At 48.5% G+C, this 25,255-nt stretch overlaps 1 protein-coding gene across 6 annotated transcripts in view; it reads right to left on the minus strand.

The window, feature by feature from the left end:
* Positions 1–25,255, minus strand: part of Jade1 (jade family PHD finger 1) — a 56,848-nt gene that overhangs the window by 21,330 nt on the left and 10,263 nt on the right. For 5 of the 6 annotated variants that reach the window (XM_046459545.1, XM_046459547.2, XM_046459546.2 and 2 more), the window contains exons 2-4: positions 14,995–15,072; positions 5,183–5,268; positions 2,080–2,237 (exon numbers count right to left, since the gene is read on the minus strand). In XM_046459545.1, coding sequence (XP_046315501.1) covers positions 2,080–2,237; positions 5,183–5,268; positions 14,995–15,046 — 296 coding nt within the window. In that variant the 5' untranslated portion in view covers positions 15,047–15,072. Of the gene's footprint in view, positions 1–2,079; positions 2,238–4,920; positions 5,121–5,182; positions 5,269–14,994; positions 15,073–25,255 lie in introns of those variants that run through there. The other variant, XM_046459548.1, reaches the window with a different exon arrangement.

The raw sequence follows: 25,255 nt of genomic DNA on the forward strand, positions 1-25,255 counted from the left end.
TTCAAAACCACTTCACAGGACACCAGCACGCCTGCACCAACTACAACTCCAGTGGCTCAGGCCTGCTGCCAGGGGTCAGTCATTACATCACCTCCACAACCAGGCCTGCCCAGCCCTGCTGGAGGTCACCTGCCAGCACTGGTTTCTCAAGAACATCCGCAGGAGCAAAAATGGCCCCTCAAGCTGGACACACAGCACATGCTGGAAAACGGGTGCGGGAGGAGGGGCCTGGTCTCATCTTACTAAGGGGATTGGAAGAGAAAGAATTAGGCCTTAGCCATCCATTAAAGAAATCTAAGGCACACAACGTTCCAGCCAAGCAGGGGACTCTCCCAATGTGAGCCTATGGCCCCAGAAAAGGAGCCCAGGTGTCTTCTTCTCCCACTCTCTCCCTCAACCTGTCAGCACCTGGAAACCAATTGCCTACCTCAACCTACTCACGTAAGGGCAAGCCCCCTCCAGCCAGGAGCCACGGCCCCCAGCGTCCTCCAAAACTGTGCTTCCACAGTCTGCAGCAGTGTCAATAGGTGCCCAACAAGTTACAGAAGCATTTTCATCCTATTTAAATTAACTTGGTGCTTCTTTCTACAGGGCACTGAAATGAGCATAGAGAAGGGACTTCTCCCTCCTACTCAAGAGACAGCAGGTCCCGAATGAAAAGCCTCACAAGGTGCGTGCTCTCTGCTTCTGTCCTGAGCAATTCCACAAGTGTGCCTGGGCTGGGCCGCATCTCGGGGGGAAGGAGGCAGTGTCTACTGCCTGTGCCCTGCAGGGCCTAGTGGGCACTGCTCCACAGACTGAACTCAGCCTACAAGCTCTGGTGGCTCCTGGAGGCGACCTGAGCCTGCCCATCCACGATGGACTGCAACATAATATAGACACCTGTCTGAGATCCCAAATGGCAATAACCAAACCCAATCACGCGCCTAAAGAAACACAATGAGGAGGGCCAAGAGGTGAGGACAGGCCATGCTCAGCAACAGAGAAGGCGGCCTCCATGCAGTGCCTGCAGATGAGCAGGTACTCAGTCTCTCCAGGTCACGAGGAGGAAACAAGCAACCAGGAGGCAGCCTGACCCTGGAGTCAGCAAGGACTCACCCTATGAGAGGTGGGGACTTGTCAGTGGATACAGAGATCAGACTCAAAAACCTTCTTCCTCTAAAACCCAGCTCTGTGGGGTGCAGTGGCCCGCCCCTGCAGTCCCAGCAACTCAGGAGGATGAGGCAGGAGGATCGCGAGTTCAAAGCCAGCCTCAACAACTTAGTGAGGCTCTAAGGAACTTAATGAGATGAAAGACCCTGTCTCAAAATGAAAAATAAAAACTGCTGGGGATGTGGCTCAGTGGTTAAGTGCCCTGGGTTCAATCCACAGTGTTAAAAAATAAGGGCTGGGGCTGTGTAGCTCAGCAGCAGACCGCCAGCCTAGCATGCATGAGGCACTGGGTTCAATCCTCGGCACGACATAAAAAATAAAACAAATAAAATAAAGGCATTCTGTCCATCTACAACTACAAAACAAAATATTTTTTAATAAAATAAAATAAACCCCGCATGGCAGGTCTCCGCGCCTGTTCTCGAGGGGAATGACCAACCAACCACTGCAGGCTACGGCCCTTATGGTTCATCCCCTAGAGAGCCATCCCCAGAGCCCACGCAGAACACGGCAGAGAGCAGCCACTTCCCAGAGTGCCCTGGGCACCTCCCCACGGTGGCTGATCCCGACCCTCTGTGCCTGAACTGTCTGTCATCCTCGCTCACCCTCTCATCTGCAGTCCTGGCTCAAGCATGCTAGGTGGGTACGCACCACGGAAATACATCCCAGCCCTTCTTATCCTGACTCAGAGACAAACAAGGCCCTTTGAGGCCCAGGCTGGCCTCAAACTGCTCTTCCTGCCTCAGCCTCCTGAGTGTCTGGACTCTGGTGTGCGCCGCCTACTGGGCTCTGCTACACTTCCACTTTCACTGAGACTTCACATTATCTGGATGCTAATTTAGAACCCTCTCCTGTCCGGCTCCTGGCTGGAAAGGAGGAGACACAAGGGTGGGCAGAGGCACAGTCCTGTCCTCGGGGCACCTCTACCTGGCCACAGGCTGTGGGATGGTCCCCGGGCTCACAGGCACCTGGACCCCTTTCTCCCATTCCTGTCTCCAGGGATCTGCCAACACATAGTACTCGTCCGGGTTCAGCTGGTAGGAGTCGTGCAACTTCATGGCGGTGATCAGGTCTGTCCTAAACACCTGCAAGGGACAGAAAGGGACACTGACATTTGACATTTGCATTCTTTCCCAAAGTGATGGCAGCTGCAGGGTAACCATGGAGCTGCAGGGTAACAAGGTCGCTGTATCAACACAAAACAAGGCTGACATCCTGCAGAAACCCTGCACCTGACACGCCCTTTGCCTCACAGGCCTAGAGTGGCAGCAGCTGGCAGGACTGCCCTCTTGCCCCTTCTGTCAACACAGGCAGATACAGCCGTGACTATACCAACATCAACAAAGAAACCTTGATGTCCTCTGGAAAACTTCTAAGAACTCTGTTCACCAAGGAAGCCAATGACACCCGCTACTCAGGATGCTCTCTGGGTACGTTTAAAAATAAAACTCGTCAACCATAACAACCTCGAGTCAAAACCTTCTAGAACTGCCAAGGCCGCTTCCTCCACACTCGCCACCCCCACCAGCCCCTACCTCCTGGACACCAGGCTCTGGGCCGGAGTCTGGGGAGGGCAAGGTCCAGGTTGACTAGGACCAGGCAGAAACACGTGCCTGGAAAAACACTGGAAGAAAAACAGCAGCAGGCGTCTGGGGTGCAAGACAGGACAGGCGTGGAGTAACAGCATGTGTTTCCCACACCGCCACTTCACCTGGCGTGACTTCTGCCCAGGAAGCACCATTTGCGAGGGGAGAAAGGGGAAGAGAGCCCTCTCCCTACCCTGCAAAAAAAAAAAAAAAAGAACGACAAGACTCCAAATTACCCTCTTCTAAGACAGTTCCCCAATTCCTCATCACAGACCAAAAGGAGGGAACTGCAAAGGGCCCCCCAGCACCTGTCCCTGCGCTCACGGGCCTGCAGTGTGAAGCAAGCCTGACCACGTGAGGGCAGAGCGCACCTCCCAGCCGAGGGTGCAAGCTGGCTCCTTCTCAGGCCTCGGCTCACTGCAGACTACAGGCCACATAAGGAAGCCCAACCCTGGCGTCCACATGGCTCTAAAGTTGCGTTTGGCAGAGATGGGGCATGCATCTGTGAGCTGCCCTCTGTTTACACAAGTCACAATGCTGAGCTCTCCTCTCAGGACAAGAAGTTCTTTCTTGTGCTGCTAAGCACAGTTCACATCATACGCCTGCTAATAGGTCCATATTTGTTTTTCCTGGTAGCTTTTCAGGCTGGTGATCACTTTAATAAACTTCACCACAATGAGGCAATGACACAATGAGGCAGTGTCTCAACTAAAAGGCCACTTCTCCACACTGCCATCTTTCATGCTTGTTTTCCCTGGATGCTACTCCTCATCTCTATGGTCCCATCAGTAAGCGAGAAACCTAGTCACACGCCTTCCACGAAGACCTACATGCATCTTGGGTTCCTGTCAAGCCCAGAGTCCTGAACCAGATGCCCAGCGCATTGTCTTGTCCTCCCTCAAAGCAGTCCCTTACAAAGCAAGGAAGTCTGCCAAAGAAGGGGAACCCAACAGCAGCAACAAGATGAGAAACAGCAGCCACCATCCTCTACTGAGAGCCGGGGAGGCTCTGATCAAGAGCTGAAAGACACCCTCAAATGATCTAAGCTCCCAAAGTCCCTGACAGTTCAACATGACTGCTTTACTTAGAAAGTGGTCTGGGGCTGGAGATACAGCTCAGTTGGTAGAGTGCTTGCCTCTCGTGCACAAGACCCTGGGTTCAATCCTCAGTACCACAAACAAAAAAAAGTGGTCTGAACTCAGAGAAAGTTACACAGGTCAGGGAGAAGACCGGCATGAGGTCCCTGCTGCTCAGGGTCTCCCCCTCACTACCTGGTGCAGGCACCGCAGGGGTGTGGAAGGGGATCCACTTACATGCTAGGAACCAACCAGCTTCTGTGGGGCTCTTGCACACCTGCACTGAAACAGCAGCACGGTGTAAACATCAGAAAGGTACTCCTTGAGGTCGTCAGAAACATCAGAGGCAGCACAAGGGATCAAAAAGAAGAAATAAATACAACCAAAGACACCAGTACCCTAGAAGGAAGTGAACGCAAAAGGCCTGGAGTAACCCAAGGGATGGAATGGCCTCCTCCTCAGCAGCATCTGGCCTAATGCAGAGGCCCCTCCTGGGCAGCTCTCTGCAATCCTCCAGGACATGCGAGATTTCCTGGAGGGTGTCCTTGCACACCAGCCGACTCCTCTACTGCACACAGCACCTCTAGGAGCTCCCACAGACACCTCAGAGGACATCTCTCCACAGGGCCACTACAGAATGGGGCCTACTTTGAAGTCCTCCATCAAGAGGCGACACAAAACCAGAGTCCAATCACAAGCTCTTTCCATAACCTGCTCACTCGGAATCCTCCGAGCACAGCCAAGGTAGTCACAGAGAATAGCCCAGGACAGGTGGGATCTCTAACAAAGCAGAGAAAGATGCACCTAAAAACAAGTGCAGGTAGAAAGACACACAACAAAATGTGGAGCAGCAGGGGAAACAGAAGAAGAGGAGAAACCAATTAGGAATGAGGGGCAGCCTTAGCATAATCCCCAAGCAAAACTCCCAAATTACGTTGGCTTGTTGCCAAATAAGCCACAAATTCATGGCTAAAACTAACTTGAGGCTGGCAGTGACTTGGCAGCAGCTGAACCGCTCCTCTCCTGGCCAGAGGGAGAGCTGTTGGGAGCCAGCGAAGATGGAACAGGAAAGGAAAGAAAGAAAACAATTAATCATGACAACTAACCGTTATCGGGCACTCTGTGTGCCGGGAACAGTGCACGTGCTCGGCATGTAGGCGCCTCTGCGTATTAACGCAGTCACCACTCACAAGAACCCTACGAAGCACAGACCTGAGCAACCCCTCCTACAGCTTGTACACAGAGGCACAGAGAGGTTAACGTGCCCAGGACTGCACACGGACATCGGCCAACAGGTGTCTGGGGGCAGCATGTCCTCATGCACACGCGTGGATGGCATGCGGAGCCAGGCGGGCGTGCAGGAAGTACCTCTGAAGGCTTCCGGTCTTCATGTCTGGAGCAGGAACTTCTCCTGTGCTGGGATCGAGAGTTCTGGGACCATGTAGTTGACAGGCCTGGAAAAAAACAAATATCCCAATAGGGGTCACTGGGTTCTCGGGAGCTTCCTGACCCAAGCTCACTGAAGCTCGCCTAGGGGACAACGCCCAATGCCCTCCCCTGGGTCTCAGCCGGAGCTCCTCTATCCCTGCCAGTCGTCTCCAAGCACACCAAAGGCCAACCCTAGCCTAGAGAGTGCATGGGTGCTGTGTGGGGACAGCACATACAAGGACTGAGCACTTCAGAACACAATGCTGATGGTGCCTGTGCTTCCCAAGAGGCTCTAAGTCTCACATTCTTACATACAAACTGAAAAATGTCTTCATGAAGCTTTCTAAATGCAAACATCAGTACGCTGAACCCTAAGACAATGCTCTAAACATTGAAAAAAGAAAAGTCAGGGGGAGACGGCGCCACAGAGCATAAAAATTCAGTATTCCCAGAACAGAAAGCCTGCAAGGAGCCCCGGAATTGCCCACTCTGCTTTTCCATGAAGACACCACGGGCTCCCTCCCTTACTTCCATCCTAGCAAATGGCCTCTCCCCCTCACGGCACCCGGGTCTCCTAACTGCCAAAGCTGGGCGCTGCTCTGACCTGAGACTTCTCTGCAGCGCCAACAATTCCATCCTGCTGTCACACCCCCTCTGCCTCAGAGGCTGTCCTCCTCAGCGGGGACCCACCGTGGACTCTGCTTCTGTGCACCTGTGAACACTGCTCTTCCCACCCTGGCACACCCAGAGGACCAGCAGACTTGCACTCTTTAAGCTCCAGACCCAGACCCAGCCTCCCCTCCATGTCAGACAGCAACCCTTGGGTGCCGAGTCTGTTGACTCAGCATTACAAAACCTGAGTTCCAGTTCGCCCAAACCTGCTCTGCCTCTCCACCCATGCCTATTGTGATGAACACCGCCACCATTTCTACTTGAGGTCAGAAATCTTCACGTCACCCTAGAACCTCCAGCTCAGAACACATCCAGTCCTGTGAGTGGCCGAGTCATCCACTCAACTTTCCCACACCTCCACCCCTGCCACTGCCTCCTGTTAATGCCTTCCATGGACAACTGAATGGCCTCCTCTCTTGGATGCCAGACTGTTGCCAGAGATCCAAAACAGCACTCACACCACCTGCAGGTTTTGTTCAACTTCCTAAGAACTCACCTCCAATGTCTATCTTCAGCAGCACCTGATTTGATAAACAGGTGGCACCACTTCCCGGAAATGAACAAAATCCAAAAAAAAATTAAAAGCCAAGCGTCTGAAGGAACTGCCATTCTACCAGTTAAGCCACCTGTCACTCAAACAGACGCCCTCATCTCTACAGAATCCAAATAGGGGAACATGGAATCAAAGCACTGGTAAGACCTTAGGGACATTAAGAAGTAGATCCTGCACCTAAGCCTGTCATCAGATTTGCTATGACCAAGGGATTTCCAGCTTCACTCTGACAGGGAAGGCTTCAGTGCCACCTTTGAGCCTCAGTCCTGAGCTGTTCTTAGGTCAACTGAGTAGTTACATTGGCAGAATGAGACTTCCTTCAAGCAACCCCTTGGCATTTTGGTAAATGTTTTAGACCATCCTTTCTAGCTGGGCATGGTAGCACACCCCATCATCTAGTGACCCGGGAAGGCGAAGGAAAGAGAAGCATAAGCTCAGGGCCAGCCTCAGCAACTTAGTGTGTCCTTGACAACTTGGACCTCGTTTCAAAATGAAAAATAAAAAGGGCTGGGGATGTGGCTCAGTGGGTTCAATCGCCAGCACAAAAACCACCAAGAAAATTGTTCCTTAAAAGTAGTAAGTGGAACTGGGATAGCACATTTCCCTAGCATGCACAGGCCTGAATTCCATCCCCAGGACCCAAAATAATAAAAATAATAATTATAATTTTAGACCCTGAACAAGAATGCTTCGTTCTCACATTGAAAACAAACATTCTGGGCACACTGAGGTGAGCTCAGCTGGCTCTAAATTGTCACTTCTGGAAGAAGGAAAGGCAGAAGCCACGTTAGGAGCCTAGAGAGAAAATAGCTGGGCTGCTTGACTCTTCAGAGAGGCCCTTTCTCCACCCGCTGGTCCTACAGGACATCCTCCAGCAGTCCGCAGGCTCAAAAGAGGGAACAAGAACACTAACTGCGTGGAGAGGAGTCCCAGGAGGTCCAGGGTGGGAAACAGAAGACGGAGGCAGGAAGGGAGGCTCCTTCACCGTCAATTACCGTGGGAAGGATTATACATAAACAAAGCTAAAATCTTTAAGAATCACCCCTCTGCTGTAGTTCAAAATCAGCATGAAGTAGAATGTGGAGGGTCCTTACAGAAAAATACCTTCAGGGTTAAAACATATAAATCTGCTAATTTTTTGGGTCCATGATCCTCTTGCCTCTTCTGGGATCTGTAGTTTCCAGGGTTCACAGGAAGCCTATAGCTTTGAGGACACAGAATGCACCCCAGTGACAAACCCTCACTTGGAAGCTTTTCCCAGGACTGCTTTTATAAGTCTTGAAAACTAGTGTCTGCACCACATTTGCTTTCAAAAAACATATCTATAAAGATGCTACAAATCTGGTATCCAACAGTATTAACCAAGGCAACTCTAGTCCATCCAAAAACAATCTGTTCCTTTTCATTTACCTAATGCTAATATAATGCAGAGGAGAAAAAGAAGTTAAAACTAATCCTATTAGACCACTTTGTGGGCTAGGATGTGGCTCAGCCGTAGAGCATATGCACAGCATGTATGTGCAAGGTCCTGGGTGCCATGCCCAGCACCACAAAAAAAAAAAAGAAAAAGAAAGAAAGAAAGAAAAAGAAATTATTTGATTTATAAGAAAACTCACTTTAAAGCAAGGGAAACACCAGAAAAGCTAAATTTAATTTATCATTGACATAAGGAATGTTCTCAGCAGCTCATGTACGAAAGCTAAAAACTGGATGGAAACAACCTAAAAAAATCCACTACCAGACTACAAATGAATAAACAAACTGTGGTACATCCATACACTGGAACACCAGCCAGCCATCAAATGAGCTATTAATACCTACAACATGGATGAATAATGAAATAATTATGCTGAGTAAAAGAAGCCAGACCAAAAAAGGATCATACTGTATTATTCCGTTTATATAAAGCTCTGGAAAATGCAAACTAATCTATAGAGACAGAAAGCAGATCAGTAGTTGAAAAGTGGGGAAAGTGGGAAGGATTACTTTGATGTTGATGATATCATGGGTGTAAACATGTTCAAGTTTATCAATGAGTACACTTTAAATATGTGCAGTTGCTATGTCAATCATCCCTCAATAAAGCTATTTTAAAAAGCTACTGTCAGCCCGGGGCTGTGGCACATGCCTATCTGTAATCCCAGGAGCCTAGGAGACTGAGACAAGAGAATCACAAGGTCAAGACCAGCCTCAGCAACATATCAAGACCCTAAGCAACTTAGCAAGATCCTGTCTCTAAATAAAATGTTTTTTAAAAGGGAAGGGGGGCTGGGGTGTGGCTCAGTGGTTAAAGGCCCCTGGGTTCAATCCCTGGTACCAAACTGAATAAATACATGCTACTGTCACTGAGATGTTATTCAGTGGAAAAGGAAAAGGAACTTTCCTATCTTATCTTGCATGGGTGGTTTGTATAAAGCTTAGACTTCATTGATGAACCAGGTGAGAACCTGGTCCAAGGGATTGAGGGAGCTGCTCAGCCTGTGTCCAGTGGCAGGGCACAACTGCTAGAGATCTCTCTTTCTCTTGGTTTTTGTGCTCGTATCAAAAGCAGTTATTCTATCAAGAGCCCCTGGTATAAGGCACAGAATTTATAGCTGAGTCAGTGCTGAACACACAGCAAATTCTCAATTAATACTTCAAATATTCTCAATTAATACTTCAAATCTTTCAAAAAAGTAGACCAAAAAAATTGAGTGGCTGGAACTAAAGGTGGCAGCCAGGACTACACTCCTATTTCACCTAGCAGAAGAAAACCAGGTCAAGGAAGAGAGCGACATTCAAAGATCCATTGGGGGGCCACTGCCTCCTGCCTAGGAAGCACCTCCATCCAGGGACACATTCATGGCAGTGACAGGCATGGTGTCCATCCACCAGCATCCCTTCCTACAGCCACACTCTTTTCATACCAGGCTAGGAAGTTCCCAGAATATTATCAAAGCTAAAATAATCTGCATTCCTTTTCAATTAAAAAAAAAAGTTGGGCAGGAGTGCTGGGTGACTATGAACATGCCTGTGTGTCAGCTGGCTGAAGACCCATGTGTGCGCATGGGGGTGTTGCTCACAGCCTATCCAGGCCCAGCATCGCCAAACAAAAGCCATGCTACAAAACACTTTCTGACAAGCCCAGGGGTGCAGGTTCAAACCTGAAATGATGCTATTTAAAAAACTAGCAGGACTGGGGACAGCCATCCATACTCTATTAAATTGCGGGCCCTGGCTGAAAACCGTCATCCGAGAGCACACGGGGCTGGGCTGGGCTGCACTTTCTGTTTCCAGATGCTGGTATTTAATGATGCACTAAATGAGGAATATGACTAGCAAAATGCTTCATTTTTGGCTTTTAGGAGACAATCCAGGAACCCTAAAAATGTGGTAATAATGACTAACCTTATTTTATTATCACACACAAGGTAAGATTATCACCCAAGGTCAAGTCCAGTGACAAATTTAAGAGACATAAAATTCTTGACATGTACACTGATCAAAGAACAAGTCTATACTAAACTGTCTTACATTAAACACGGGGGAAAATGAGTGTGGGGGAAGGTTTTGTCTTGTTTCAACATCCCCAGCCTCCATCGAGGCAGAACCTCCAGGGATAATACAAGTTCTAGAGATCACAGCCAGTGTGGCCATGCACAATATTCTTGGCCCTTCTTTCTGGTCCTACTGCAGAGGCATCTAAACACTCCCCTTTGAAATATCAAAAACAGCCTTCTATCTTGCCCTAGATCTAAATAAGGAGTGGCTCTAAACACAGCTCAAGCACCTTCGAAGCACACCAGCTCGCGTGTTGCACCTGCAGCAAGAGTTATGAAGCTGGAATAATGGAGAGTCCATGCACACACCATGAAACTCAGCCTGTGAAACCATCTGTCACTGGCTGCACACAACCCTCCCACATTGGAGATGCAGCTTCTGGACATGACACGCTGACACGCTGCTGCATCCTGCTGCGTTAAACCCGCTGAGCCCTAACCAGTAGGCACAGCAAAACTCTGGTCCAACAGTCTGGCGTCTCAGCCCCTGTGCGCCACCAGAGGGCTGGCTACCCCTGGGCAAGTGAAGCTGCCACTCCTGCCTCGACTGAGCATGCCTAAAGCTCTGCTGGTCATCAACCTTAACCGCAGGACTGAAAACAAGGTCTGCCTCAACTGCCGCTGCTGTCTCAGGCTGACCCTACACCTGCTGGGCTCTTCCACCCCAGCTCAGCTGACCCCTGTGGTCCCTCTCACTTCCACCTTCTGAAAAACAAGACATCTCACACACTCAGAGCTGGCCCACACCAGCGGACTGAAATGCACACACATGGGTCTTCAGCCAGCTGACACACAGGCATGTTCATAGTCACCCAGCACTCCTGCCCAAGGCCAAGTCCCAGGACCCAGAAGGTTCATCTCTGGATGAGACGCATCTGATGAGGGGGAAAGACGAAATCAAATGCACAGTCCAACAGGAGAAGAACTGGAGGGGGAGGTGCCCTTTAGAGAAGACCATCACAGAGGCACGTGAGTGGCCAAGCACAGCCAGTCAGATATAAGAAAGTGAAGGTAGAGTACAGTGTGAGGACCCACTGAATGAAATGAGCAGTAATAGGGCCCAAAGCAGAAAGTACAGCCAGAGAGTCCAGAATGACAAGTGCGTAAGTTCATGCTCGTATCGCAGCCTGCACTGCTAACAGGAAATCAGGGAGCTGGGATTTCAGCTCACTCCCCTCTCTGCCCATTCGCTGTCAGAGATGATGGAGCAGAGCCCACGTGTTAACTGAGGCACGAGTTTCACATGGAAGTTGGGTGGCCCTGGAGGGCCTCACCACACCTGTTATAAGCCTGCCTTCCACAAGGAGGTCAACAAAACCCTGAAATTTAGCAAGTTATCCAGGAAGCCATGCTTCACAACTTCAGGAACAACCACAGATGATCAGAGCCCTTCCACCAGCCTTTGCAAAAGGGAACCAATTTCCCTCTTTCTGAGGCACCAAACAAAACCACCAGAACCAATGAAAACCCCATTTGTATCTGGCTACCTCACCCAGCCAAAGACCTCATGACCTGGATGGGGTGGGGGTTTGCCAGATAGCACTAATCTTCATTTTAATAGGAAAAATACCGAAGGATACAGATCAGAGCTACGAATTGGCCAGACAACCAGTAACATATAATTCCTGCCAAAAGAAGGGACATTGATGTTTGAATTATCCTCTGTAGATAAAATGAAATCTTTCAAGTTTTGGAAATAATGAACATATGGTGGAACCAATTCCCACATTTGCCAAACCCCTGAGGTCAGAGGATCCTGGATGGGAAGCAGGAAATTAAAGGGCCTGTTTCTCTGGGCCACACCCTGGCATGATGCATAACCTCAGAGTTCGGCTGAGCCACCCGGTCTCAGGAGCCCAGCAATTACAGAGCTGCCTCAAACCCAACACTATTCCATCCCACTGCAGAGCTAGGCCTCCAGGGCGCCTGGAGAAAGACTGCAAGGACCACGCCTGCAGCTGGACGAGGGCTTGTGCCTGGCACAGAAAGCGCCATCTATCCCCAACTGTAAATACCACACTGGTACTCCTCTGGGCCAGGCCAGAAACCAAAGCCATGGGCTCCAGGCTCAAAGAAGGCAGGGCCCAGCACGGCTGTGGCAATGCTGTGGCCCCATGCTGATGTCCGCCACTGCCTCTCCCGTACTTGGACACATGCTCTGCACTGAGCTGGGAACTACGGCCAAAATGTTGTCAGGCCTGCAGGCTGGAGCAGCCAGGAGTGGCCAGTGCACAGGCCAAGCCCAGCTGAGCAGCAATGGAAGCAAATACTGTATCCGGTGGCATTCTCTCTATAAGACCCTACACCAGGGGCAGTGGGCATGCCCATCCAGTCCCCAGTACATACAAGAAAGAAGGCACTCCAGTGCAACTGAGTGGGCTGGTGTACCATGAACCAGCTGCCCCAGGAGAATGAAAGGCGGGCTCCTGGTCTGAATATGCAAATGTTTTTATGAGGCCTGGCACTCAACCAGAGCTGCTTGTTCACCACTACCATCATCCTCCATGATTACCAAATCATTAAGTGCAGACAGGCAGTCACAAAGCATCAGCACCTCTCTCACAATGAGCCACCCTATGACCAAAGCACGGCCTACCTTCTGCCAGCAACCAGCATTCCTCTCCCATACCCAGGCCAGGGATAGGAGAGAACTGGGCTTCGGCACCTATTATGCAGCTAACCCAACTCCAGCATCCTAGACATTATTTCCCTTAATCCCAGGCCCATAGGAAAGGCCACCTCGGAGGTGCCCTTCTGGTGGACTCCTCCTCTTCCATCTCGAACTGGTTAATGCACTTTCAGATCTTTCAGATGAGGCATCTTCCCTTCTGGGGCTGCTATGGATTGCACTGTGCCCATTACTGTGAAGCCTAACCCCTCATACCTCAGACTATGACCATACGGGAAGCGGCATCTGCAAAGAACAGACTTAAATGGACCTTAGTCCAATCTGACCAGTGTCATTAGAGGAAAGACCATGTGCGGTCACAGCAAGGAAAAACCAGTGGGTAAGGCCTCAGAAGAAACCAAGCCCGCCAACACTTTGATCTTAAGATTTCCAACTCTAGGACTATGAAAAAGAAAATCCATTTCTGTTTGTTAATTCACCATGCCTATGGTGCTTTGTCATGGCAGCCTGAGCTAACTAATACTAGGGGTTTTGAAGCTAGCAAGAGCCTCTGGACAGGAGTCTACAGTATGTCCAGAGCTGCACTACACAGAGTGGCAGCCACAAGTGGAAATCACTAGCTGCACAGGGATTTATAAATCTGTGCTTATTAAAATGGAGAAGTTTAACTTCAGTTCAGTTTCCCTAGACTACACGTTTCCACACCACTAGACAATGCTGGTCTAGAAAGGGACAGGTCCTAAGCGAGCGCACACGCACACAGAACTTCAGCCTTTTATTGGGCACTATCAGTATGTGGAGATGATTCATAAGACCTTCTTCTGATAAATTCTGAACCTATAAAGCAAGGCTTCTTTTTTAATTGCTTTAGGACAAAACTGCAAACCCAAGCAAGCAGCAAGGTTTACTGAGTACTTAATAACTCAGGAGGGCACTGACAGGTCCCATGGGGGACTGGAAAGAAACACCAAAGCCTGCTTTCTCCTGAGCAGTAGTAAACACTGGAGAAAACAAGGAGTAAAAGCTGTGAAACTCTAAGTGGCTCAAGTTCAGAAGGCAGCACCCCAGAACACTTAGACAGGTGGCTTCACCTGCCTGCGGGTGAGTCAGCCCTCAGTACCTGTCCCTCAAATACCAGAAAAAGCCCTCTCTTCAGAGCTGACACTAGTAGGCTCCCTACTTCTCCCCTCCCTGCTCCCAAAGCCAACTCAGCGGCTCCTGCTGCCTTCCCAAAGGCCCCATTCCCTTAGCCCCTTACCCCAGCCCTTCAGGCATGGTCAGTCTACCTGGGTTCATATCCCCAAACAACTGACCGTCCCTCCCAAGGCCAGCAGTTCCAGGTGCAGCACTCCATGCCTGCACCCAGGCCCTTCCGCAGCTTTCCATGGCTTCAGTGCAGCCCACTATGGCAGCAAAGCCTTGCGCCCTCATTTGCAACTTTTAATTTGCTGACATTAAGAGACCAAGAAACTAATGACAGCGTGTTGGCCAAAAACCTGTTTCATCCTTCAGGAACAGCATAAGTTCCATGTCCTCTAGCAGCATCCCGGGTCCCCACCCCACCCCCGTATTTGTGCATATCTGTTTCCAGAGCACATCAGACAGACAGCTCTGGAACTGACTTCCTTCAGAGCAGATTTTACCCTGAAAGCAGGCCCATTCCTTCCCATCCCACAGCACGGCATCCTCCCCTTCAGGTGGCCCCCAGTTTAATCTGTACAACATCATACAGAAGCTAGAGGGCTAGAGCTCAGACACTTTGCTGTGTGAGGGGAGCTCTTCCCTAAGGAGCCTGTTGGCGTCTCCATGCAGACACTGTGACATTTATTTTGACTGTCTGGAAGCCAACTCACTTCTGGTGGAAATGTGAGGGTGCCAGGCGCAGAGTAGCAGAGTTAAGCAGCAAGCACCTTCAGAGAAAGCCCAGGGAGAGCGGCCCGCAGCCTCAGCCTATGGAAAACTGCGTGCTCCAGTCACACCAGGTGGCCCTCCACCTCCAGCGAAGGAATGGAACTGGTTAATAATCACCTGGCTTGGATGAAGTTCCCTTTTCATAAAGAGCAACTGCAAAGTACCTTAAACGATGTTTAAGAAAAACAGCCACACCAGTGACTCCTGGAACCAGATTACTCATCCCTGGATAACAAACAGGAAGCCTCAGGTATGCAATGGACCTCACAGGGAAAAAAGATCTGGTTACAGACCTACGGTATCACACTCCAGTGTGCTCAGCCTGGGGCTGCCCCTGACCTGCTGATATGCAAAGGACCTCAGCTATTTAAAGCATTACATTTAAAAACCGTGTTTTAACACTGCCCCAAACCCTGGAAGGCTCCAGGAACAACAAAGCAGGACTTACTGCCATTGTCGTCAGAATCCTCACTGCTGCTGGGAAGGCGACCTCGTTTCATGATCTCCCCGGGAAGCAGCAGGCAGCCTGCAAGGCAATGAGACAGCACTTAACCCAAGATGATAACACACAATCATCAAGTTGTGCTCAGATGGTGGCCCAGGATCCGCAGCAAACAAAAGCAAACAAATGCTTAAGTAGCATTTTTAATTGCAAACCGTGAAAAGACCAAAGATGCATAATTAGTTGCAATAATTAACAGAACAGGTTAAAGGGGGGGGGGGGCGCGCTCTTGTCAGCAGGTCTCCTGAAGGTGCCAGGTTTCTCTCTATAGTCCCTTGAGAGACCACTGCTACAACCACCCCACGAGTCTCTAGCTGACAAGCAGCAAGCACTGCAGGAGCAGACCCAGGGCAACCAACTCCCTCCTTGCTATGGACTTCCCCTTTGTATGTGTCCCTGGGGGGCAGGGGACAGGGTGGTGCCTGAATGTTTGAATTTTTACACTGCACTGGGCATGACTGCACTTCTCTGGCAAATTTTTGCTAAAATAATCCTAAAAGCCAAGTCAACTTAGAGTTCCAGAAACAAACCAGGCGGGTTCACGGGAAGACGAATGTCCCCCCATCCCTCTCCACTCACGGCAACTCGCTGCAGGACGCCATACCCTCGGTGCAGACCCCTCTCTTCTACCCATTAGGAAATGAAAGCCAAGAGGAGCAACTTCTCCAAGGTCTCTCCAAGGTCACACCATGGCACAGAGCTCAGGACCCTCCAGTGTCTTCCCTCGACCAACTCCTGTCAGGCCCAGTACAAGCAAATCCACTAAACTAAAATATAGGTTTGTACAAATTCCCAGCCCACCTGGCCCACTCTTTCAGGAAGCTGGTAGTGACAGGCATCTAGCACCACTCAAGTGACAGCAAGACTGCATTTAGGAAAGAGGAGGTGGGCAGAGACTGAACAGTCACTGAGCTTTCGCAGATGAAATCATAGTTACATCCACACAGGAAAAAGCACTAAACAAATCCAACAGTTTTTTCTAACTAAAATTACTGATCTCCTTGACCCCTGCAGAGCCCTGATCTTACTGCAGGATCAGGAATTCTCCAAGAGGAAGGACAGCTTTCCAAGTCAGAGGAAGTGTGGTGGCCCAGCACCTGACCCCCCACCCCTCAGAAAGTGCACACCGCGTTTCCAGTGACACCAGTGACACCGTGGCACAGAGTGGTGGAGGAGAGCGTGCTAAGCAGGACAGTAACTGAAAACCAAACCCGTAAAAGCGCAGTCTCAAGGAGCAGACTGCGTCCTACTAAAATGGGACCCAGCTACACCACTTGGGTCTGAAGGCGACTAGAAGCGGCAGGAAGGGGGCTCACTGCCTTTGCCTAGCTGACTAGAAGGGCAGAAATCTCCCTCTGTAGAGAAAACTTCCCCCAACAAACAGCTCCCGTGCATAAACAACCCTCAACTGCCACTAGTTTGCCCACACAAGCCTGGTGGTCATCTTCCCAGAGCCAGCCTGCCTCCCTAGAAGCCCAATCCCCTCAGGCTGTGACTAGTCACTTCACCAGTCATCACCCTGAATTCAAATTTTACACTGTAGAAAAGCCCCAGGTCTGACCACCTAGGGGGATTTTTACTTTTTGGTGACTAAGTACAAGCACATAAACATCAATAGAGTCTTTTTCTCTGGTGATCTCCACTTTATTAATTCACAGGCATGTTTCCCCTTAGGAAACAGATCAACGTGACGTGACCCATTCAAACATTCAGGCCCCTGACCTGCCATTTCAATATTTTATATTTCTTCCTAGAAAACTCAACTCAGTTAAAATTTTGTGGGATTTTGCTTATCAATCAATTGTTCAAAACCATTAAAAGAAGCCAGGTGCAGGGGCACACAACTGTAATCCCCGTGGCTTGGGAGGCTGAGGCAGGAGGATCGTGAGTTCAAAGTCAGCCTCAGCAACTTAGCAAGCAACTTAGTGAGACCCTGGCTCAAAGTATAAACAGACTGAGATGTGGTTCGGTGGGTAAGCGCCCCTGGGTTCAATCCCCAGTATACACCCAAAAAAACCCACTAAAAGAATTTATCAAAATGAAGGCAGGACTTGAGTCCTGATAGGGTCACAAGTTGCCTTAGGAACATGCTTTGTGGGACAGGGTTTCACCTGAGGGCAGGGTCACAATCCTAAAATCCCACCTGCCCCCTTTTCCAAGAGCCCCTGTCTCCAAAGTCCCTCTCACCCAGAACCCTACAAGTTGATCATTCCTGCCAAAAGCTCAGGCCATCCAACACCTGTGACACACTTCCCAACTGCAATGACTCCCTCCTGCTCTGTTTCCTCCAACACCAACCGCTGGTGGTGGCCTCCTCCGCCATCTGGCAGACACCCCTGGTCCTGTGGGGACCCAACAGGGAGTACAAACAGAAAGGGAAACCCACTCATTGGTGACAAGAGCTTCTTCAGCTCCCCAAAGCCTGTTGTGAAGACCTTTAAAAAAGAAAACAAATAGAAAATACGACCTACAGAGGACTTCCTTAAGGAAGTCCTTCAGTAAGGGTGTGCTGCCACAGGGCAGGGTGCAGTTACCTCCTCCCCAGCAGGCACGGGAATGGAGCAGAGGCTCAGAGCCCTTCCCAGGTACACACAAGAGCAGAGCCTGCCTCGCCTTCTCTGCTCAGACATTCAATCTGCCTGAACAGAACAGCCTGGAGAAGCTACACCCCTCGAACCAAATGCCTTCCTTCCAGCGTCAAACAAAACTCACGTGGAAGGCATATGGGCAGTCAGTCAGTCACTAAATGCCAAACGCAAGCACCGGCCAACACAGGGCAAAGCTCCTGAACACCCTTTCCTCTAGCAAAACCATGCACATGGAATAAAGCAGTTCTTTCCTTCCAGCAAACCCCACTTCCCCTCATGATCTGTACCCTGCTTCTCCAGGGGAGCTGGCAGTGATGGTGTCAGTGCCCTGCACAGCTTCTTCCCCTGTGGCCCTACTGTACTTAAACCTTGGCACTGGGCTGATTTATCACACCCAGGGTTACTCACTGGATCAGAAAATCAAAGTCCACGTTACCTTCTCCAACATACACAATACCACAATGCGGTGGGTATACGTTTCGAACGTCTGTCAAGTAAAAGCAGGAGAAAGCGGAGTGGCTATGCATTATTACCTTCCCTGACCCTCTGGGCCAGTGGCAGATCCACCTAGATGGTAGTAGGATTAAGTAATAATCAATTAAAAGGGCTCCTCCAAGCACTCAAGAGAAAGCAGCAAGTGTAACAGCAGACGGGAATATCTAATGTATTAGGAGGTGTTGGAAGAAAACCACAGTTCCTGGCCTCATGGGGCTTCTGGCCTCACTGAGGAAACAGGCAAGCAACAGGAACTGGCCATTGATGGTGCCTGAGTGGCAAATGCATGGTTCTCTAAGAACGCAGGCAGTGGATGGAGTCAGGAGAGGATGAACAAAGGGGAGACGGCCAGAGAAGGGAGCACATTTGGGCAAAGCAAACACAGAATCATCCTATCTACCTGTTTGTTTCTTTATTAATACACATCCCTCCTTATTTGCAACTGCCAGGCTTACCAACTGACACCAAGTCCCCCTACTGCCCCACGGTTTGGTCTTCAATCACCCGCAAAAGTTCCTGTGTTGGAAACCAGATCCCCAAGCAAGTGTGGTGAGCTAGGCCAGATGGGGCAGGCAGAGCTCCAAAGTGGGCTGTCATGACCGTGCTGTCAGTTTGGCCCCTTCTGGGTCACCCCCATTTTAATGCCTTCTACCCTAAAATGACCAAGCAAGAAAGCCTTCACCAGATGTGGCCCCTCGATCTAGTTACCAGACCACGGTGCTCTATTACAGCACCAGGAAACATAAGACGTCACTTTTACCTAGTTCCATTCTCCAAGCCTATGATTTCTTCCCACTGTCAGTTACAGAGTAATTACCCTGAGGTGAACTCATCAGGCCATTTCCTTCGAAAATCTCTCCCTGAGGTCCCCCTGCAAACAAGTCCAAGTACAAACTGTCCAGGGAGAAACTCCCAAGTTTTCTGACCCCGTCCCATCCATCCTAGGAAGCCCCAACTTAGCATACACACCTCCTTTGGGCCAGGCCTCTCTCTTCTCTAGAAAACCCTTCCTTGTCGTTCTCAACCGCCACTAATGCTGCTTCTGTTTCTCTCCTTACTCAATCCCACCACTTCTCCGGGGTTCAATCAAAAGCCACCAAATACCTTATCCACCATCCCAACTCTTGAGCACTTGAGAGCCCATACGGCTCAGTTCAAACTTGTTCTTCTTTTACAAGCTGTTGCCCTTCTTTCTCACTGTTTTTTTTTTTTTAATAGTGTCAGTGTGGGGGGGGATGGTGACACTTGTTGAAGATGGTAAAGCAGATTTCATTCAAGGGAGAGGAGAGCAAGGATTAGGTTAAGAACCACTGCAATGGGGCCTTGCAGCAGTGGGGGAGCAAGATGAACTCAACTCAGTCACCAAGGGACAAGTGGGGATTTATATCCCAGGAGCAGGGCGGGTTCAGTGGGCGCAATAGTAGGAGGAAGCCTTGAGGATAAGCACTTTCCGACTCGCTGGCCTCCCGAGGATTGTGGGCAAGCCAGGACAGGAAGGAGGTCAGATGCCAAGGGCAGGGAGATCCCCTCCACTCCCTCTCAGGATTCCTCAGGAAGCCCAGGTTCCTCTCCTCAAGCAGAGGATCAAAGGAGCCACAGTGTGTATTCATGCCTGCTCTGCATCAGGACTTAGGGGTGAGTTCCTACCTGTGTGTCTACAGAGATCGTCCTAATTTCTGGAGCTCAGAGATTTTCTCAAGCTAAATATGACATAAAGACATGAGGTAGAAGGGCCAGCTGTCGGTCAAAAGGGCCCCATAGGGCTGCTACAAGAAGCACCCCCAGAACTCTGGGCCAGTACTCAGCAAGACTCACCTCCATATTGTCTGGACTTCACCAACCTGACTCAAAGTGATTCAATGTACATGACCCTGCAGCGTCCCGTTCACCACGAGGAACAACAACCAGACAGACAAAAATACTAACTGGTGGGCATTTGAGGCGGCCCAAAAAGAGGAAGAGAGGGTGGCTAGCAATTCAAGATTCCAGTGAGAATCTGGCCCAGAGTGGCTGACTGAGGGGGCAGCTGGCCACAGGGGGCTCGGGTAATAATGGTATACAGGCCCTGGCTCCTCAAGAAGCCCAACAAGGTGACCAGCAGATGGCTCTCCCTCCATCCCTGTCACAGTTACCACATTCATCCAGGAGCGGTTCATCAAGTTCAATGCCAGAGCATGTGAAGACAGAGTCCCAGGAACCCTGGGCCATGGAGAGGGCGGGGAGGAGTGACAGCTGCCTCAGTGGGCCTGGCCGTGAAGCCTCCAGGCTGCTGATCACAAGCCCCGCAACCTGAGCTGCCTTCCCTGAAGCAGGAGACTCCGCAGGCAAGAAGCTGGGAGCAGCCCCAGATACCAGCCCCAGGCGCAGGAAGTTCTGTAAACTTAGGGCCCTGGGCAGGTTGACCCCAGGGATGAGGGGAAAGGAACTTGACAAAAGAGTAGTGAAGTACTGGGGAAACCAGGAGGCTGAAGCAACAGGACAAATCACAAATTCGAGGCCAGCCTGAGCAACTTAGGGAGTGGCTCCGTGTGGAGAGCCTGCCTGACACGTGCCAGGCCCCTGGGTTCCACGCCAGGGCCACACAGGGAATAATGCTGAAGACTTTGAGGGTGTTTGCTCAGCGCCACTCCTGGGAAACAGCTCTGAGCAACACAGACTGCCAGCATTCTCAGCTGAGGAACAGGGACTGTGACCAGGCCATAAACTCTACAACCACACTAAGGATCATACCGCGTGATCTGAACCATCTCACGCCTCAGACGTAAAAAGGCTGATTTCAAAGTATCAACCTTACGCACTATGTTTTTACTGTTATTTATGTCACTCCAAGAAGCCACAGAAGGTACTCAACCAAAACCCTTTGCACTCTTCCTCTACACTATCACTAAAGGCACGGCTAAATGTGCAAACCACCTCCCATATACACACTGCATCCTGGACTCTCAGCTTTACAGAACAGAGATGGCTTCAGGTTCCCTTCTCGATGACCTTTAGCTGAAGTAACTTCTGTCAACATTCATCTTCAATTTATCGGTGTCCTCCATTCTCTGTCAAACAGCGAAAATTTAATGCCTAAGTGTACTCTACGAAAAAGTGCACTTTCCAGAAACTGAGTAGTCTGTGTTTTCAGACACCAGGTGGTCCCCACGGGAAGCTAAAAAGTATTTTAGCTGTTCCATTTTGTTTGCTAAATTCACACTTTGAATACTTTGACTAACCCAATCATTTAATTTGATTGAGTAGTTAGTAATCATTAGAATCACCCCCCCCAAAAAAAATATTCTCTTCCAAGGAGTATACAACTCTCCATGAACTCAAACACAAAGGACACAGCTGGTATCTTACCTCGGTTTTTAAAGAAAACATTAATTGCCTAAGATAAGAAGTTTTCAAATTGGCAACGTTATCCAATTTATATGCGCAGAGTCTAAAAATATTGTATGACTATAACTCAAACCCAAATTTCTCGTTTTAAACCAAAGGGTTATATCTAGTCAAAAAAAAAAAAAAAAAAAAAGATTTGATTTAACTGACAAATAGTGTAGATCTTAAGTGTTAAACTTTTTATCTTGTCTAAATAGACGGAGCTTTTAAAAATATGTTCTTTATAATGTCATACATCAAAATTTAAAGAAAATGCTGCCTAAGCTACTACAATACCTTCAGAAAGAGACCAAAATTGAAAATATCCAGTGGAAGAGTTTTTATCAGCAATAAACCCTCCCCCAAACGAAAAGACTGTGATGGCTGACCAATCCTGAATACAGCACTCCCTCCTGTGAGCATCACCAATAAACCTGAGTGCCAGCACTCATCACTGCACAGTAAATGTACAAATCATTCTTGAACTCAGATTTTAAAAGCCAACAAAAGCATTTTTCAGAATTTTAAGAAATGTATGAGGTTTGATTCAGAGGTTCTGAATCAATCACAAACAGGCTCAGTTAGCAGGTTATAAATAACACAATCATTTGCTTAGGGGCCCCAAAGACTATTACGCCCCTTAAGTTAGCAACCAAACCAAGAGCAGTTATGACAAAACATTGCACTCGCTAGTACTTGGAATGCATTTTGCTAACTGCCCTTGACATGGGAATGAATTAACTCACACCAAACAATAGTCAGTCACCCTGGCCTCCAATCCTATTTCCATTAGTCAGGATCCCTCTGCAGATCTATATGCTCAGATATGGAAAGATGCCCAAAACATATTAATAAAGAAAAGCAGGGCTGGGGCTCAGCAGTAGAGCATTCAGCTGGCACGTGAGGCACTGGGTTCGATCCTCAGCATTACATAAAAATAAATAAAATAAAGGCATTCTGTCCATCTACCACAAAAAATAAAAAAAATAAAGCAGACAAAATGAGGAGGTGGGGGAACAAACAAACCATTAGCCCTTTTATGTACAAAAGAAGAGGAAGAACACACACACTAAGTATTCTTATATTCATGGAAATATTCAGGAAGAACACAAAAGATCATAGTGGTTCTAAGCATGGTTCTCTTGACCTTTAAACGGGATTTAAATTTTGACCATGACCGCATACTACACTTAAAATAGTGCAGAATTAAATCTTAGAACCTTCCTTTCCTGCTTCTCACTCTATGGAAGTTCCCAGGGGGAACAACTTGGCCCTAAGCAAAACCCAGTCCAAAATAAGCAGCATCAATAAACTGTGCGTCCCACCTCCTTCCTCAGATAAACACCGAAGGCTCACTTTAAAATACCACCTGAGAGAAAGGCAGAGAAGGAAAAGCTAAGAAAATTAAAGCTACCACCACAAAAATCACCCATTCTACCTGATTATGTCAGACACACTTCAAAAGCAAATGTTTTTTAAAAATAAAATAGTCAATGTCAGGAGGTCACTCAAAACACATGAAACAAACCCAGAGGAAAACAACTAGGGCTTAAGTTACCTTTAAAGAATAAAAGAGGGGCTGGGGCTACAGCTCAGTGACAGAGCTTGCCCAGCATGTGTGAGGCCCTGGGTTCAACCCTCAGCACCACATAAAAGTAAACAATAAAGCAAAGGCATGCTGTCCATCTATAACTACAAAAAAATAAGGAAATAAAAGCGTTTCAACTTCCTATTTTGAAAGTAGTACTATTTTGGAAAAAAACACAAGTAAAAGGCCACATTCCAGAGGTGGCTGACCAACATGGAATAATCGCCTCCACAGCAGCAGACTAGGTGGTTCTTTTACCCAGCCCAGAAACGACCTGACCCTTCTTACCTGTGCTACCACCCCAGAGACAAAGCCTATTTGCTCTCTAAGTCCTATTCCTCTTCTCAAACTTTGACAATTCACCAGGAAAAACCAAGGTAAGCCTAACCTCAGAAAAAAAAGGGTTATTCTCTAAAGCATTTCACTGAAATAAGAAGTGTGTTCTATTCTGCCTTGGGTTCTCTGATAAAACAGGTGTTAATTTATAGAGCACCTGGCCACACACACACACCAACTAATGCACACATACATACATGCATGCCTACTTTTGTGTCATACTCAAAGTTCATTAAAGAATGACATTCTAGAAAAAAACATGTGTTGGCAGGAGATAGTTTCTGAATGAACCAAGGTAAGGGTGAAGGAGGGAAGGAATCTAAACCTATTATTCCATGGAATAAACCAATAAATGCAAAGTGTCTACAGGGTAATTTTAGAAGATTTTTAAATGCTCCAACCAGATGTTCTTGTACAGGAAACACAAAACAGTTTCTGCAGGAACCAGACTCAAGCAGCTAATGACAATTACACTGTGCACAGATTGAAATGCAGCTGCTTTTCAGGAACTTTGTTCCCTGATTATAGCTGGTTGTCTGAAACTATCAGTTACCATTAACAATTTTTTAAAAGTACTGTTGTAACAAAAGAGCAAGAGAGACTCCCAGTGTTGTATACTGGAAAACCTAGACAGCGCACTTGACAAAACCTGCGTTCGTACATCACTTGAGTTACACATGAAAACAAACATCCTGCCCCAATTGTAGGAGTCTTGTTATTATATTATGGTCATGGAGACATTAAGATGGCCTCAAACCCTGGCATCAAGGTCGGGAAAACATTCTGAGGCTAAAGCTGAAAGGACTCTCACAACATGGGCTGTCTCCAGGGGATCTTCCAAGAGACTTTAAAAACACAATTGCAGTGCTAGAGAAGATTTCAGAAATAAAACAAAATAATTCACCTTTTCTCATCTTGGAGAGGGTCAGCAGCTTGTGAAAAAGCTTTTCAGACAAAGAACCAGAAACCAATTTCCAAGCAGTTGGGTGCAACTCCTCATGGCACCTGAACCACAGGCATTGACCTCCTGATGACTGCTGGGATTTATAGCCATGACAAATTATTGGGGAGCAGAAAACTAAATGGCATCAACAAACAACAGTCTGTTAACTAAAAACTGAAACATGGTTTCCTGGCAAAATGATGGGAAGAGGGCTGTGACTGCCACTCTGCTGGGTGAGGCATATGAGAGACAGGGCTAGAAGAACGTGTGGGGCACTTCCTGAGCGCTGCCACAGGAGAGAGTTGTCGGGGCAGTAGCATTAACTTCTGATTGGCGTGGCACATACACCCTACCTGACATCATCTCCTTCTGCAGGGAGTCCAGTTCCATAATACATATCCCCTTACTCAGGGCTACCTGGCCTGGTCCCCTAATGGGCATGAATGACTCCCTAGGTGTTCTTCCCTAGGTATACAGGCCCCCATGGTACACATCCTAGCCTCAAAAGGGATCTAGGAACCAAGAGTTAATACACATGGCCAAGAACACGTTCCATTTTATGTAATGATGTGCTGCCCTAGTCTAGAATCATATAATAAAGCCAATTAAGATATTACACACACACACACACACACACAGCCCTCAGACTAGCCAATTCCCCCATATTTATCACACAAACTTCTAATTGCAATTTGTTTTTTCAGGTTCCTGTAAGAAAGGAAACTGAGCCCGGGAACCAGCTGATCAGTTTACCCTGTGTTGCTATAAATCAGGGGTCAATAACCCCTTTTCTAATGCCCTTAAGGTTTCACATATTCAAAGGTTGAGGGGGGAAAAGGTCAAGGAACATTCCATGACATGAAAAGCATTCAAAATGCAAATCTCAGTATTCAT

The sequence above is a fragment of the Marmota monax genome, unplaced genomic scaffold, assembly GCF_021218885.2.
Source record: "Marmota monax isolate L192 unplaced genomic scaffold, Marmota_monax_Labrador192_F-V1.1 WCK01_AAM20220418_F8-fsc00039, whole genome shotgun sequence".
Taxonomy (NCBI): domain Eukaryota; kingdom Metazoa; phylum Chordata; class Mammalia; order Rodentia; family Sciuridae; genus Marmota; species Marmota monax.